At 37.7% G+C, this 16032-nt stretch overlaps 1 protein-coding gene across 1 annotated transcript in view; it reads right to left on the reverse strand.

Annotated features, from left to right (window-relative positions):
* The window catches only part of SMYD3 (SET and MYND domain containing 3), a gene marked incomplete at both ends in the record, with an annotated part of 395652 nt that overhangs the window by 62244 nt on the left and 317376 nt on the right, over positions 1 to 16032 (reverse strand). The window contains 2 exons of the mRNA XM_082277060.1: positions 8479 to 8589; positions 15458 to 15560. Of these exons, the coding sequence (XP_082133186.1) occupies positions 8479 to 8589; positions 15458 to 15560 (214 nt within the window). The remainder of the gene's footprint in view (positions 1 to 8478; positions 8590 to 15457; positions 15561 to 16032) is intronic.

Below are 16032 nucleotides of genomic sequence, written 5' to 3' on the forward strand. Positions count from 1 at the left end.
CGACTTTTTAAACCCATTACTGACCCATATAAGGTAAAAGCATGATCATACTTATGGGCTCTATGTGCATAAACCTGCTTAACACAACCAGTCATTACTCCTCTCCTCTGTTTGGAATTTTCAGAAAACTGGGACAACAGGCACTGCAATAAAGCTAATCTTTACCAAGCATTTACACCTACTGTATTTGGAGTATTTAATTCTAGTGATTTCTGGGCATTGTGTGGACAATAATTGATCTCAGAAAAAAATACACTGTAAGAAATGTAAGATTTATTAGGACAAATTTTTTTTGGCTAAGAGAAATAAAATGAAAAGACAAATTGTCCAGCATCATAAAGCATACAGTCTACAATCAGGATGGCATTAAGAACCAGAAATTTGGAGTATGCAGAAAGCATATTCAGAATCTGAAGGAAAGAGAAACATAAGAACCATAGTTGAAAACATTTATTCAGAATGAAGTATGTTCCTCTGGACTAGTTTTGGGCGATGTCTTCAAGACAATGCCTTCAAGAAGGAATGAGCTGAAAGATGACAGAAACTTTAGCAGAAATTACTTGAAGATGGCATATTGCTAAAAATTTCAGTGAGTTAATAAAATTGTGTCCTGTTTCAAGTAACTGACAAATTTGCTGATAAACAGTTGAGTACTTTTCTATCTTCTTTTCTTCCTCCATGTTGGTGGGATTCAGATTATTTGCTGACTTTACTGTTGTTATTATTTATAAACCTGGCAGTATCAAAATCACAGCTACGCTGTTTTGCAGGTTTTTAGACTGTACAGAGTAAAAAGAATATTTATTCCAAAAGCTGAGAGTCTAAGAGCAGATAAAACAGTAAAATGGAGGGATCAAAATATACAGCATGCCTGCAAAGGCTGATGTTAGGGTCAGCCCATATAATGTTGCTGTCCTGGTTTGGGTCTTTAAAAGTAAATGAAAGGTAAATTCTTTACTGTCAGGAAGGGATTTAGCCTACATCCAGAGAACCAATGAGAAAAAGCTATTTCCACTCACTTTCTTCTACTTTTTCTTTAAAATTAGCCCACTAAAATATACACTTGGAAAGAAAAAGATCCAAGCTCCTATTTCTACTTGATTTGGAACAGGAATCTAGAAGAAAGATACAGTGCACATCCTGGACTCACCCGAACCTCACCCATTGCCTGAAGCACTAAGAGAGTTGTGGGGTCCCCTTACCCCATAGGGTCTGCTCTAATATCTAAGAAAAAATATCATTCTGGCTCTGATGCAGATATTATTTTGTCCAAAGTGGACGACCTTCAACCAGAGAGATTTTTGTATCCAGAAAATTGAAATCCAGTCAGTCCAGAAAAGTGCAGTTTAAACTTGCAACATGCTTTTTTTTTTTTTTTTTTTAAATGACTTATGGGATCTGAATTGAAACCTATCATATTTCAATCAAATTACCTAATTAATGGCATTTTAAAAGATAGAACATGCTGCAAAATAGAAAAAAAATTACTGATAAACAGATCAAGAAAAGGCATCCAAAATCAAGATTGTTCCCTAAGGTGTTATTGTTATTAGAAACCACCCTGACAGGCTGAAACATACAAGACCTTATAGGAACTTCAGTGCAAGAGAATTCAGAAATTCAAGCTGAGATAATGCAATGACTGGCTTCTAAAAATATTCAGGAAAAAGATGTGTCTCCAAAATCACTGCAGGAAAAGGTGTTTGGAAAGTGATTTTTCTGATCTAGCCTTATATTTAAATTACTGCTGTTTCTCTCTGAATCTTCTATCTTCTATGTTTATTTTAGACTGATAATCCAGAGTGAGACTTTTCTTATTTCTGCTTGTCATTCAGCAGAGACCAAATAGTGACTGCTACAGGAATGACAACATCTGGAAAAAGAAATCATAACAGCAATAGCTAGTTCTAACACTCCCAAGGAAGCTGGACATCCAAAAGGAAGGATCCAGAAGGATCCAGGCACTTAAATGTAGCTGCAACAGCCTATAAAAGTGATGAGAATGCCCTCTCTTCCTGTGGCAAAAAAGTGTTTCTGCTTAAAACATCTGCCAGAAGATTTACGTTTCCTCTTAGATGGCTGGGTCTAAAAGGAATGAGATTCTGCTCCCCTCAGATGAGCAGAAAGCCAGACTCCCAGGAGGGTGCCACGCCCCCAACTTCTACGTTTGCTTTAAATATGAACTTGATGGGCCAAACTGATACAGGTTGCCCTATTAAGGATCTCCTGAAAAGGCAAAGAGTTTACATACATCTTTCAACTCACGTCTGTAAGAACAGCCAGATCGTTTTCAGGACCTTGACAACCCAAGTGAGCCCCAGCTGGATGCTGCCAAGTGGTGACCAGAGCACACTGAGGCAGTCCCAAAGCAACTGGGATAGGCAAGTTGTCATGGAAAAATGATCACACTGCATTTGTCACTGTCTTTGGAACTGCACTTCAGTGGAAAAAAATTACAATGTTGAAAGATGGAAGGAGCCTCAGAAGTCATGTAAGAAATGCTAAGAAACTGAAGAGATGATGCCTTTGTTAATGAACAAGAGATCCCAGAAATTAGAAGCGGCTGCCTTGTTTTTTACTGTCATTTTGGCACTAGAAAAATAAAAGCCCTCTGTCCTTGGCTCTTTGGAAATTCATCCCAAGAGGGTAAGATGCTCTGAAAGAAACAGAAGAGTGTTAGTATACTGTTGGATTTCAGGAATGAATCCAGGGTTTATGTCACTAGCAAATGCCTTGCCAGAGGGAAGAAACAGCCAGCCACCTATGGAAAGAAACAGCATTGTGTCCCAGTGGGCTCTAATTACTGCCACTGACTTTTGTAGGCACTGGTTATACTGACGTTGGGCTGGAAGAGTAGATGGGTGAAACATGACTGATCTCTGGCTTGATGTCATTCTGTAGTTTGCTTCAAAGGCAATTCTAGTTGCAAAACAGTAAAAAAAAGATGAGGAATGAACAATTTCTACAATTAACTATTGCAAACTCTGTATTTTGATAGGAAATGAATTAAGCGAGGATTCTGTTGGAAAACGGTCCTGATATATATATATATATTTTTTAACACACCCTTTGGTAAATTGGTACTTAGCAAGTTTCTTAGAATCATGACTAGAGAAACAGATGCCCCTAGTTTTTTATTTGCTTTGATCAAAGGGTTTTATGTTCAGTTAGCTGCATAAAGGGACTTGTTTTCAACAATCCCATTTAATCCTTGCTTCCCAGGCTTCATCTTTTGAATTAATTTGGAGGTCTCATCTTTCATATTGTACTTGGGAAACTTAGTGAGAATGTAAATATCTAAAAATAAATAAATATTAGGAAAACTGGGACACAAACTTATGGAACTTGACAATTCAGCAATTTTAAAAGGCATTTCTTAACATATAATTTTGTGTTTCCTGTGTCCTAAATATACGATCCCTGAGGGAGGGGTGACATTTTTGTACTAACACCAGTACAGTGATCTTGCATGAAGCCTTTACATGCTAATTAAAAACAACAGTCAATAATAATATTCTTCATGTAACAATGCCTCTGTAATTTAAGCACATATTCCTCAAAGGTACTGCTGAGAGCAAACATGAAGATCGAAGGCGAAAGTGTTGTATAGTCTATCTTTGGCCATATTCAAGTGTCTTTCAGGAAACCTGGTGAGGCAAACCAACCATGGACATATGCTGTAGCAACAAATTTATCAATTTACTTACATTTGATGAAGTCCTAAATTACAGTTGTGTTGTTTCCTCAGCTAGAAAAATAATGTCAAAACTTCACATTCAGGAACTTATTCTGTGGGGAGTTTCTTATAACAGAGCTGGTGGATGTATGCAGTAAGAGGTAAAGAATTGCAGGGATATTTTTATGTAGAGGTTGATAGCTTGGCTGCTGTTCACGTGACCTGATTTTGAAAATCCTTGAGTTGGAAACTGGAGTTGTGATGTTTTCTACCAAAATTCTGGCTGCAATATAAGTAACTATTAAGCAAAGCAATAAACTGATTAAAGGAATAACGTGCTTACTGTTGTCATTAACTTTGGCAACTGTCAAACACTGGCCAAATATAAAAATGATTCAGAGTCAAGCCCATTGCTTTTGACCTTGTAAAAAATAAAGCTTTCCAAAAACCAAGCTAGACTAAAATATTAAATGCTGGCTCCAAAAGATAAAGACAACTCATAACAAAGCAATTCTATAAGCACAAATGTCCCTGAAATCCTTGGCTGAAGATGTACAACATGAACAATACTCTGGCTCATGACTGTGGAAAAAACTGTTCTTCATTTAAAATGTTTGTCATCAATGTAATCCCATCTTTAATTATAATTAATGTAAGGGGCTTTTATGTGCTGGAATAGTATATGTTGCCAAGAGTTCAGCTTGGCACACATTCCTGAATTACAGTGGAGATTGACCTTAAAATGGAGCAAAGATTAATGTATAAAGCTGTCAGAGATACAATGAACTGAAGACAATACAGTAGCTGTAACTTAAAGTATTGACAGACAGGAAGTATTCTATGAGTGATTTTTAGGAAGACATGTTTTCTTCCCCTCTTTTAGTTCCTGATTTTTTTTTCCTAACTTTTGACAAAAGTCTTGTTTAGATTTGTAGTTAGTGCCATTTAATTTGTCAGGAACTGAACCACTAGAACGTTCACCTCAGTCTTACCTTAGCCACTTTAGAGAGATGTATTTGTACTTGCCAGGCTGCTTGACCAGCTGCTAAAAGATGCTGCCCAGCATTATAGTACATCCTTAGAATTAAAATGCAGCTCACATTGAGGCTCAGGCACCAAAAATTATTTAAGATCCCCAGTCCAGCTATTGCCACTGTTTGCTTCTATGTTTTCTTATCCTTAATAACAGCTATGCACCTAGATTATTCCTTGGTTGTGCTCACAGTTGGCGAGGAAGATAAAGAACTACTACTGTATAGCAAAGAAAGATTCACTTTGAAGTCCTTTCACCAGCAGTGACCAGTGAGGAACATTTCCTCTAATTTTGCATGCACTGCAATTGTGACTGCTCAGCCATGGAACTCTCCACTTAGTCTGGGGCTGTGTCTGCTCACACTGAGCGCCAGTGTGTATCAGCTGAAGTTGATGCTAAACTTCAGTAACTTTGGCTTCAGCAAGGGTCCCTGTAGTTGGGCTGCAGCCCACTTCATGATACTTGAAGATGTTGCCTTTGCCATATTAGAGTCTCAGATCCTGACAATTGTGCAAGGGAACTGTGTATATTTAGGAAGTGTTGCAATCGCACTCTGGTTATCCATGTCAGCTAGCAGAGAAATGTAATCATGTCAGTCTTGATTTTGTGTTTATATATACTTCATGGAGCAGCATAATTTATCTCACCAAACTTTATCTATCTAAAGAGTGGGCATTTGCTTGAAGGCATTCCATTAACCTCTTTTATCCATTCCAGTTTTCATGGATTTTCACTGAAGGCAGTATGAATGAGCTGCTTGTATTCTCTCTCTGTATGAGGAAGGCACAAATAAACCTCACACCATTCTGCTTCAAGGAATTATTTAAACAAATCCATCACATAAAGCTAAAATACCTTCGAAAATACAGCATCTCTCTTTATTATCCTTTGGGCACCAGAATATTCGGAAGAAGTATAAATTACCTATAAATTATCTTCTCACTTCTCAATTTGTAGAAACTGAACAAACCAAAGATTCACAGAACATTCACAAAAATGGTCCCCAATATAGACAGACTGATCTGTTTTCTAGTCCAAAACCTGTTCAGCTCCAGCTGAAATGGTAGCTTCCCACCAATTATGAAAAATAAGGGTTGGATCTTAGAAAACACAAAGGCTGCTCTTGAATAAAATGAATTATCCAGGGTCACTTGCAGTCAGTAACTGACTTGAGAACAGAAACTTGACACCATGCTTTTTCACTCAGGCATGTAACACTAAATGAACAAGCCCTTAAAAAACTGCAGCAGGAAACATAAATTTCATTGATAATTATCTTGCCAAGTATTTTTCTAAAAACGAATAAATAAAGATGCATGTAACTAAGTACAAATAGACATAAGGTTTATGTGCTCCTCATATAAACTGTAATGTATATTTCCCACAGGATTTGCAGGATCACTTTTAAAACATTACAAAAGGTGTAGCATAAAAGCTACAGTGGAAATCACTTGACTTAAAACTTTACTGTAAATTGATGTGTGCATCTTGAGAGCTTTCACTGGTCCCTAGTATGTGTTCAGTAGCTCGCAAGCACACTCAGACTGGAGTAATGTGAACTCTTTATGTGTTTGTGTAAGTGCCCATAAATGTGATTTCAAAAAGGAAGCTAGCTTTTTTGATGAGCTGACTGCAACAGAAAAAAATCCCCAACACACAAGAACTTACTTGAATGTATAAAGCATTTCTGGAATTTGCATTTTTATCTATAAGAAAAATATACAAGATGAATTGCTGCTGACTAAACCATTTTTTTTTTGCAAAGCAATGTTGTAATATGGGAATTTACTATTAGCTGACTATATTTATTAATTCACAATATTGACTCTGCCACTCTTGATGTCCCAAAGTTATAGCTCTTGCCTATTCTATTGACAAAGATTTTGCTTTTTAAAAATGTTCTAAGATGACTTGGAAATTTGTCTCAGTATCAGGGGTATTTCAGCAGGGATGTTATTGAATAATTTTATCAACTCATGACTTCTAAGCATCTAGACATTCTGTAGTTTAAAACCCCAGAATTTCCAAAAATACTATCTGCTGCTGTACCTGCAGTGTTACACAACTCGCAGCTTACTAACAGTGACTGAGATAAACAGGAAAAAAAAATCCAAGTTTCCAAGCTAGTCATGTAGAGATTTTACAAATTCAGGTGTCACAGAGAAATGAAACAATACTATGAGGACTGCTGCAGATAATATTTGATCACCCTAAACTAAAGCTGAGGATAAAGATGTCTTCTTCATAGACATCAACAGACAAAGTTGCCATGAGGCTTCTAGACTTTCACAGACCTCTCTACATGGTAACGATCAGGCAATCACAGAATTTCAGAATGCGGTCACAAAGCGCTTTCCAAACATTTCACAATATCATTCCCAAGGAAATTGTGTGGAAAGGCAAAAATAGATCTGTAGAATATGAACACAAATGACAATTATATTTTCAAAAAGAAAAAAAATCATGAATTAATTTTAACCTATATATGAGAGTATTGCTTTCATGAATACATGCACATATAATTTCACTACAGTATTTTTTGCTGTTATATGTTGATTCTTACAATGACATATACACCAGCCTGCTGATATTTTTTCTTAAAACATTCCACATGCTGAATGGTCTTTACACCACTTGTCTACCCTTTCACAAACTGTTAGGTGATCCTTGAAGACTCTTTAGCTTGCTTATTTTTCTTAATCATAATTGCATCTGTGAGGATGCCATTTACCCAAAACTAATCCAAGATTTCATGGCACTTGAGTGACCATCTTCAAAAGAAAGACAAAAGAGGTCTTCACTTCACTGCCTCTGAGTAGAATTGCAGCAGCCTTTATCAGGCACAGAACGCCAACACCGACAGGAACTAATTTAGCATTATGTCATAAGCCTGAAATTTTCTGTGTTCTCTTTTTTGAGCGGCCTACTGATGAATCAAAGCATATGTTACAGTTTAAACTTTGGGGGTTTCTTTTTCTTTGCAGCAATTATTTCATGAATCATATTATGTTCCTTGGAATTACATTTTCATCAATACCTTTCTTACTATTTGTAATCTTGCAGGAACACATTTAGCTGTGGCAGGTGACTCACTCCAAACAGGCAGTTGTGAAAATAAGAGCTGTACATATAACAAAAGAGACTAAGTGCATAAGCTGCTATGAAGCCAGCCTCATTTTGCCTATTCCATTTGATCTCTCATCAGGCTCTGAGACAAATTTTTTGTGCCAAGATTGTATAAATATGAAGCAAGCCAGAACATAATCACATCAGGCTAGGCTGAACCCTAGTAAGAGATCACACTGAACAAAAGTTTATCTACTACAACTACTGACCTGCTACTCCAAGAACTTGTCATGTAAGTGAGCATAAAAACTACAGTCAACCAAGGAGGTTCACTGTTCTCTCTAAGAACTGCTGAACAAGCCTGGTAGTTCTTGAAAATTACTGATGCAGGTGTCTGGCAGAATTAATTCAACATTATTTTGAGGATAAGCACAACCTTCCTGTAGTATCAGACCACTGGCTTCGGTTGAAGTTCCAAGATTATTCTTCTGAATAGAAAAATGCCAACATTTCCTGCTTTTCTTCCCTTCAGAGTTGTCCTTCATAGCAACAACAAACCACAGTAAGGGCAGAGGTCATTTTCTCCCCTATTCTGGCCATTCAGTTAGTAGCAAAAGAGAAGTATTACATTAAGGAAGGGAAGCTGCTGATGGGCCTTGGAAAATTATTTTTCATTGGCAAGGAATTTTTTCTCTTAACCTACCTTCTCTTGATTCTGGCAGAGAAGACAATCACATTCGAAGCAATACTGGCGCACCAGTTGCTTTTGGCGTTCCCTGGTAGGCATCAGTGATTCAACGTAGCTGATGGTGAGCTGTATGCAGTACATAAAAAAAAAAAGAGTTGGTACATTTCACAAAAAAATCCATATTCAGTGTATGTATTAGCAGAAGCAACATTTTTTGGATTCAACATTTTTCCCAGCATAAAATAAAATGTTAACAGATTATTTTCTAGAAGAAATTGACTATTTCTACAGAAGGTGAAAAAAAGGGAAAAATAATTTCCATGGAAGAATACTTTTCCACATTTCAAGATCAATATTGTATAAAATTATTATTGCCCCCCAAAATTATCACTGTATCAACTTTTAATCCTTATTTGGAAGAAAAATAAAAAAAAGAAAGGAGAGTAAGAAAAGAGAGCAAAGAAAGTCAGTGTCTGAATTCCTTGTGTAGGAAATCTCACACGTAAGCTCTGTGTAGCTCCAGAGTTTAGGTGTGTATTTACCAGTGCTGTTACACAGTATCCAACTATCTCCAAAATTTCTTTCTCAGAGAAGCCCTTAGTTTCTTGAAAATATATGTTTGAGCCTGAGGATAATCCCTTTTATGCCATACCCATTTTCAGTATGTCTGTGATGTTTCCCTTGTGACCAAGGAAGCATGAAAACATTGCAGTCTAAGTTGTTGGAACTATTGACAAGAAGATTTATTAAAATGATAAAAGAAAATTTGTGCCTACATTTGTGCCATTTTCAGCTTCTTACACTGCACAGAGTGAATTCCAAAGAACTACAGAGAAGTCTGTAGTTTGTTCACTTTGACGTCTGCCAGAAAGAATTTTACAGGACTAACCATTTGTAGAGTTCTTGAAATGTTTAAAGTGCTGCACAGGCACAAGCTAATGATAAGGAAAAGAATATAACAAAAAAGCAGCTCAGCTCAGACCAGCATACAGTCACACATGCTATTGAGTGATTACACTATACACCCAACACACTTTGAAACACTCCAGAGAGGTCAGAGCTGAAAAAAATCAGGTCACATTATTTCATGCTGAGCCTAGACACTTCAACTAATTGGGAGAATTTTCACATGGTTTTCAGTTAAATCATGAGAGTCCATTCAAAGAAATTACAGGAAAACCTGACCAATTTTACTAATGACCATGAAATCCATTGTCAGAACCTGCATTTTGCAAATTAGTGAGCATTCTAATTGAATGAGCAATTAACAAGCAACTAAAACAATGCCTGCATTATTTTCATTTATTATTACAGTGTAATTTGATTACATATTGAAGGAGGACTGTGTTAAAAGAAGTCTACTGAGATCGCAAAGTCAAGCATTTAAAATAAATATGGCCTCATAATTGAAGATTAATAGTATTATTAATGAAAGAGACAAATTAAAATTCCACAAATAATCAAAAGTTAGTGTGAGAACTTTGTTAGGTTTAGCATTCTATACAGTGTTGTTCTGTCCCAGCTTGTGCATGTCTGAGCCAAGAGAGGATTAGTTTCACCACTGCTGGCTTACAGCAGAACAGTCTGTACTAATATTCTACACAGGAGCCATAGGCTTCCCTCTGATCTTTCTGCAGTGAATGGATGGAAATTGTGCTGCTCATTTATTTTCCATCCTTTGCTCCCAAGCTTTGTCTCTTCTGCCCCATTATCTCCAATGTTCTTCTTATTCTTTCGCTACCCCTCAACATGAGTATCGTTTTCCTGTCTTATTCTCAACACCTGATTATCTAAACCTGTTCTCCAGCCATCAATTCTAGCTCCTTACATAGCCACTTTTGGTACAATGGGACAATTTCATCTTGTGCCAGTCTCAGGTCTGTCCTTCAGCCTTATCTTACACCTTTTCCCCCAGCTGTGTTCTCTTACTTTCCCAAGTAAACAGTCCTTGCAGCCCTACTCTGATATCTCAAACATCTTCAGTGACCCCAACAACTTTGTCCTCACTTCTTTCCACAGCTGGTCCTAATCTGCATCCTCCTTGGTGTGGTAAGAAAGATCTGTCTCCCTTCCCATAAAGCATTTTCTGGCCAAGCTGCAGTTCTAACCTCATCCTTCAGACATTCCAAACCCAATTTCCCTCTCCCATCACAAGCCTCCTGACCTTCATGTCTCCTTGCAACTCACAAGTGTGATCTGTCAAACTCATTCTGCACACTGGCTGCTCCCTGTCTCTTGTCCTCTGCATAAACATCTCTGGTTTTGACTCGTGTCCTGCTGGGCTTTAGGTTCAGGTGGCATCCAGCAGTAAAAGGGATTTAATCAACTTCAGGCACAGTGCAAGACAGTAGGAATCTTCTGGGAAAAGTAATTCATATGATATTAGTCTATTCTTTGCCAAAATATTTAAGACAATGGTTTAAACCCTGTCATTGCTGTTGAAACCATCATTAAGCAGGGTTCAGTTATAATACTGTGAAACAAACACAGAGCCAATATCAAATATCCCTTACCTATCCAGCCTATAGGCTTCATCCCTTTCTCTCTTTATATTTTTGGCTTTCTCCCCTCCCCCCCTTTTTTTTCATTTATGTTGCAGAAACCTTGGGTGTAGGAAGAAGTTTCAAAAAACACACTTCTTTTTCAGAGGTTACCAAACAGTTGTGGATATGAACAGTCACATAACAACCTGCTCTGGATTAAAGCATATGACTGGACAGAAAGACAAGAGGCTTCATCACAGTAATATCTCCTTTTAGCATTTTAACAACTTAAGAGTTTCTCTTGCTGTCAGAGGCCCAAGTTCAAATTCCCAGCCCTGCCAGCAGAAATCCATAAGTGAAAAAATGTTTGTAACTGGCAGACTGAGTGGTAAAATATAATTAGAATATTTAGAAACATGACCAATCTAACAGTGACTGAGTCTATACTAATAATTTAATTGTTTAAACACAAAATTTCTGTATTCAAGTCTCTCTCCTCCACTTGCTTTAATTTTGGATCACTTCATTAGATGCAAGGCTCATTTAACTTGTACATATTTAGGAAATATGCCCATTTATCAAAGGTTGTCTTAATAGTATTTGCATGTGGGATGTATGCTACTAATTAAAATATTACTTCAACTGACCAAAGCTTGCCTCTTTATTGCATCGTTTGTAAAGAATGCAGTAAATCTTTCCTCCCCTAACTGGAGAATATATATTAAAAACATTTATGAAGGCAAGGAATTATTTAACAGCCTTGAGACTTACTGACTCTTAAGACTTCCTCCTTAGAAATACAGCACTGTCTGAGCCCTGCTTCTTGCTCTGACACAGAAATGCTTTAATCATAGATATGGTAGTTAGTTTCTCATGTTCCTCATCTACCAAATGAGGTGGACACAATTTTCCAGTACTGCCATGATGTAGTGGACTTAATTTATGGGGATTTTTTTTGTAACAGAATAGAATTCAAAATTTCGAGACAGAAAATTCAGTAAAAATTTAAAATCAAGTATTTTAATGCAAATGACAGGGAGAAAAAAGGGAATCTTCTTGGTTTTTCAGTCATGGGTCTCAGAGTCTTAGGGAGGATTGTGTACAGAAATCTGTTCCTGAGACAGTGGTTAACAGTCTGTACTCTCTGTTTTGGCATCTAAGATCAAAATGCCTTGTAACTCAAGGAAAAAATTGGTTTTAAAAACTGTAATGGGACAAAATGTAATGTGTCAAGCATACATAGATATAAAACTTCTCACAGAATTACAGTAAAGAAACTTTACATAACTTGGTTGAAATCTATCATGAAAATAGATTAGTTGCTCATCATCTGAAACTATTTTCCAGTATTAATTTTAAAAAAAGTGTTGCTCTGTAAGGTGTGGTAACTGCTTGATTCTGCCTAGCAGGCTGCAGCTTCCTGTGAGCACAGCAGGGGTTTCCTAGGGCTGTGTGACCAGTCACATCCCGGAGTCCGTTTTGGACAGCCCCTCGATGTGGCTCTGGCAGCCAGCAGCGTTACAATGCAGTGGTGATGAAGGAGGTAGAGAAGGGGCTCCCATGAGGGTTTGAGATGGCTTTATTCACATCCTGTCCCAGCACCCTCGGAGGCAGAGACAGAAAGACCTCGTGGTCTGGGTGCAGGGTGGTTTTGTCAGGGGCCCAGGGGCGGTCCCTGGACGGGGCTGGGGTACAGGAGCCAATAGAAAGAAACTGAGGGAGTGGACAAGGCTAGGGCAGGGAACAGGGGGAACATGGCATCACAGAGTCATGGGGGTGACAGGCTACCACAGTAAGGCAATGGTCAGTTATGCAATATTCTGAAGAAAGATACAAACTTTTTCTAACTGAACTCTGAAGCTGGTGAAAAGCAAAGCACCCATTTTGGAGCAGAACTGCACCTCAGATAATCCATTCTGTCTGCCAGCAAGACTAATTGATTTGAAGCCATATGACTTCTGATTGGAGAAGAGGCAAAATCATCTCGTGTCTGCCTGCAAAACACCAGGTAGACTCAGCAACTAACAAAAAGTCAATTGAAATTATAGCACATGTCCTGATGCTGTTTGAAGTGGTTACTTAAGGGCAGGGAAATGATGAAGACCTCTTCAGAGTAGGCTGCTTGTCTTTTTCACAAAACTAGCTGATAGGCTACTTTATCACTAAAGGAGCCCTTGTGATCTCTAGATAAATAATTTTTGCTTTTTTATAATCCTTCACCACATCCCGCCTTTCTTTGCAACACTTAAATTTCATTTTTGCAAAGAACTGCAGGTAAAGGAAATCTTTGTGTGCTGTGAAATTAACATCACCTAAGGTTATAAAAACTGTGATGGTCAGCATTACAGAGAAGTTGTGGAGGCCCCATCCCTAGAAGAGTTCCAGGCTGGGCTGGATAGAGCTCTGAGCAACCTGGTCTAGTGAAAGGTGTCTCTGGCCACAGCAGGGGGGCTGGAATGAGATGATCTCTGAGGTCCCTTCCGACTCTAAACATTCTGTGATTCTACAATTATCTTGAAGAGCAAAAAGTTGTTATAATTAGTTCTGAGCTTCTGGAAGCAAGGTTCAGAATGCTGAGATGACCTCAATGGCCAGTCGTCTCAGCTCCCCGTGTCTCTGTTTTCCCTGCAATTATAGGTGGTCAGCAAGTCCTAGCATGAATAAACTTCTGTAGTGTGCTCTGACAGAAAGCACTACAAATGTGCAAAAATATGTTCCTGAATAGATGGAAAAGCCACAGTCCTCTTCTACTAATCTGAGCTTGACTTAGCGTTTATTTCTAATAAATCTTAGTGCTTATTTTCTATTAATTATTTTACAGGGGATCTCATTCTGAAGCTAGTGTAAGTTTGAACAGGATAAGAGAAATTTTCTAGTTATTATAATTAAGTTTTTCCTTGTTGCCTCGTGACTTGAAATAATGTTCATCTTACCATCTCAGAGCACCCAATTTATTCAGAAAACCCAATCAGTTTCCTCCCTAACATGTATCTTCTCCCCCATTAGCTCAGATCATGACATAGTAGTATAAGCTAAAGCTCAGCTCACAACAGGTAATGTAGTTTCACATATGTAAGTTTGTAAATTCAATACATGGCTATTACTAAAACTGAGCTCACCCTGCTGCAGGCAAGCAGTAAGGCAGTGTGGAAAGTTGCACCAAAGTCATTATGCAGAACACAAAAGTGCTGGAGTTATGAAAATTAAAATTAAATAGGTGTAGAAAATAATATTGAACTGCTGACTTGTAAACACCCTCATAAAAATTTTATTTTCCTTCCTCTTCCCATAACAGATCTAAACTAATACTGACTTTGCAGCTTTATTTTGTCTTTTAAGCCTAAAGCTCATTTTCTTCCCGATAAGACATTAAAATTTACTGTATTTTTAAATAAGCATCCCATCTTAGTGAACTGGGAAGCCAAGAGGAAAGTTATGGTTTATGGATAAAATAGAAGAAAGGTGTCTATAATTACACTTAAACAAGAATGCTGGACTGAAAGATGGCTACAGTTAATAGCTCCACAAATATATATTGTATCCTGAAAGATTTCTCTTGGCAAAAAGGTAAGTATGCAAAAACATTTCTGTTGGTTCTCAACAATGTTTTGCTGAAAAAAATATTCTACCATTTACTTATTTTGATTGTCTTAAAGAATATTCTACCATTTACTTACTTTGATAGCCTACTATCTTTGAGAAAAGATACATTGAATAAGAAGAAACTTCATAGGGAGGAAAATAAATACTATGTCTAAATTAAAATATGTATGGTCTTCATACTCACAGTTTTAAGAACAGGCATGACCCATATTACATTAGATCATGATTCTGAAGTGACTAACAGCTAGGACTGTGTAGGTCATTGGTGCATGTAAAGTTACATATATGCACACATCTCTTTTCAGGTCTTATTAGGCAAATTCAGTACTGCAGTGCTGCAAAACACATTCACTTTGATTTCTAGCCACAAATGCTTATTTTCAAATTAATACAAGTGCTGTTATAAAGTAGATAATACCTTATATCAAATCAGAAATCTCTTGAAAAGGATATTTTGAAGTCTTTCCTAGTGAAATGGACAAGAAAACACACCTTGTTTTGTTGCTTTCACTGTCAATGAAAGGTTTACCACAACTGCATAGTTGCTGCCTGACAAATGCTTCTTGTTGCAGTGACTTAGTGAACACTGAATTCCACTCAGAAATATTGTAAGTGTTCCCGTCAGGGTAAAGACACTCAAATACAAACAAAATGAAGTGCCTAGAGGAGGAAAGGAGGAACAGGAATTTATCAAGACTGCTAGTGATTTATGAGAAGTAATGATTATGGGGCCCAGGCAGTGTGAAGAGATGATTCTATTTATCATTTTCCCCCTGATAGCTATGTGCTAGAAAGTGGCATCAATATATCATCAAAATATTAAGCTGGTGGCCCAGCAGTCTGGAATTTATTTAGGGAGATGTCATTGTTGCAGGTGTCTGTGATGGAAGGGAGGACAAGTTAATTACCTCTTCACCAATCTGGATCTCTCGGACAGAGTGAAGTAAAAGCTGGTTTCCTTCAAAAACGATCACGCAGTTTGGGTCACAGCTGTGGTTCAGTAAAGACATGCTGTGAGGGGTGGTAGAGGAGGAAAGAAAGAAAAAAACTTAACAGAGGAGTCTCTACTGCCATTTCCCTTTAATCATTTGAAAGTAGCTAACATGATTACATCTGAAGTATCAAGCAATTAAGTTAAGAAACAAATAAATTCCCTGTTAAATCAGCTGCTCTGGGTTAGGGGAGGAAAATTAATGCTTAAAAGATTTATATTCATTGGTAATAGGAGCCATGCCAGGATCTCTTCACGTGTTTCTGCCTTTTGTGTATTCAGGGCAGGAGGAAGGCAATGGCCTCCCAGTGACTCTCCAAGAATCCTGATTCAGGGAACAGGGCAAGTGGGGAACAAGGTAACTGTGACAGTTCAGAGCAGGAGGGACTGAGTTATATTTCTATTGCTTCTGCTCAGTTTCAGGGCACTAACCTGATCAATTACCTGACTGTCACTGCAAGCACAGCTCAAAGGGGCCAACAATCAACCCAT

This window comes from Coloeus monedula (genome assembly GCF_965178545.1).
Source record: "Coloeus monedula genome assembly, chromosome: 2".
In the NCBI taxonomy this organism is placed as follows: Eukaryota; Metazoa; Chordata; class Aves; order Passeriformes; family Corvidae; genus Coloeus; species Coloeus monedula.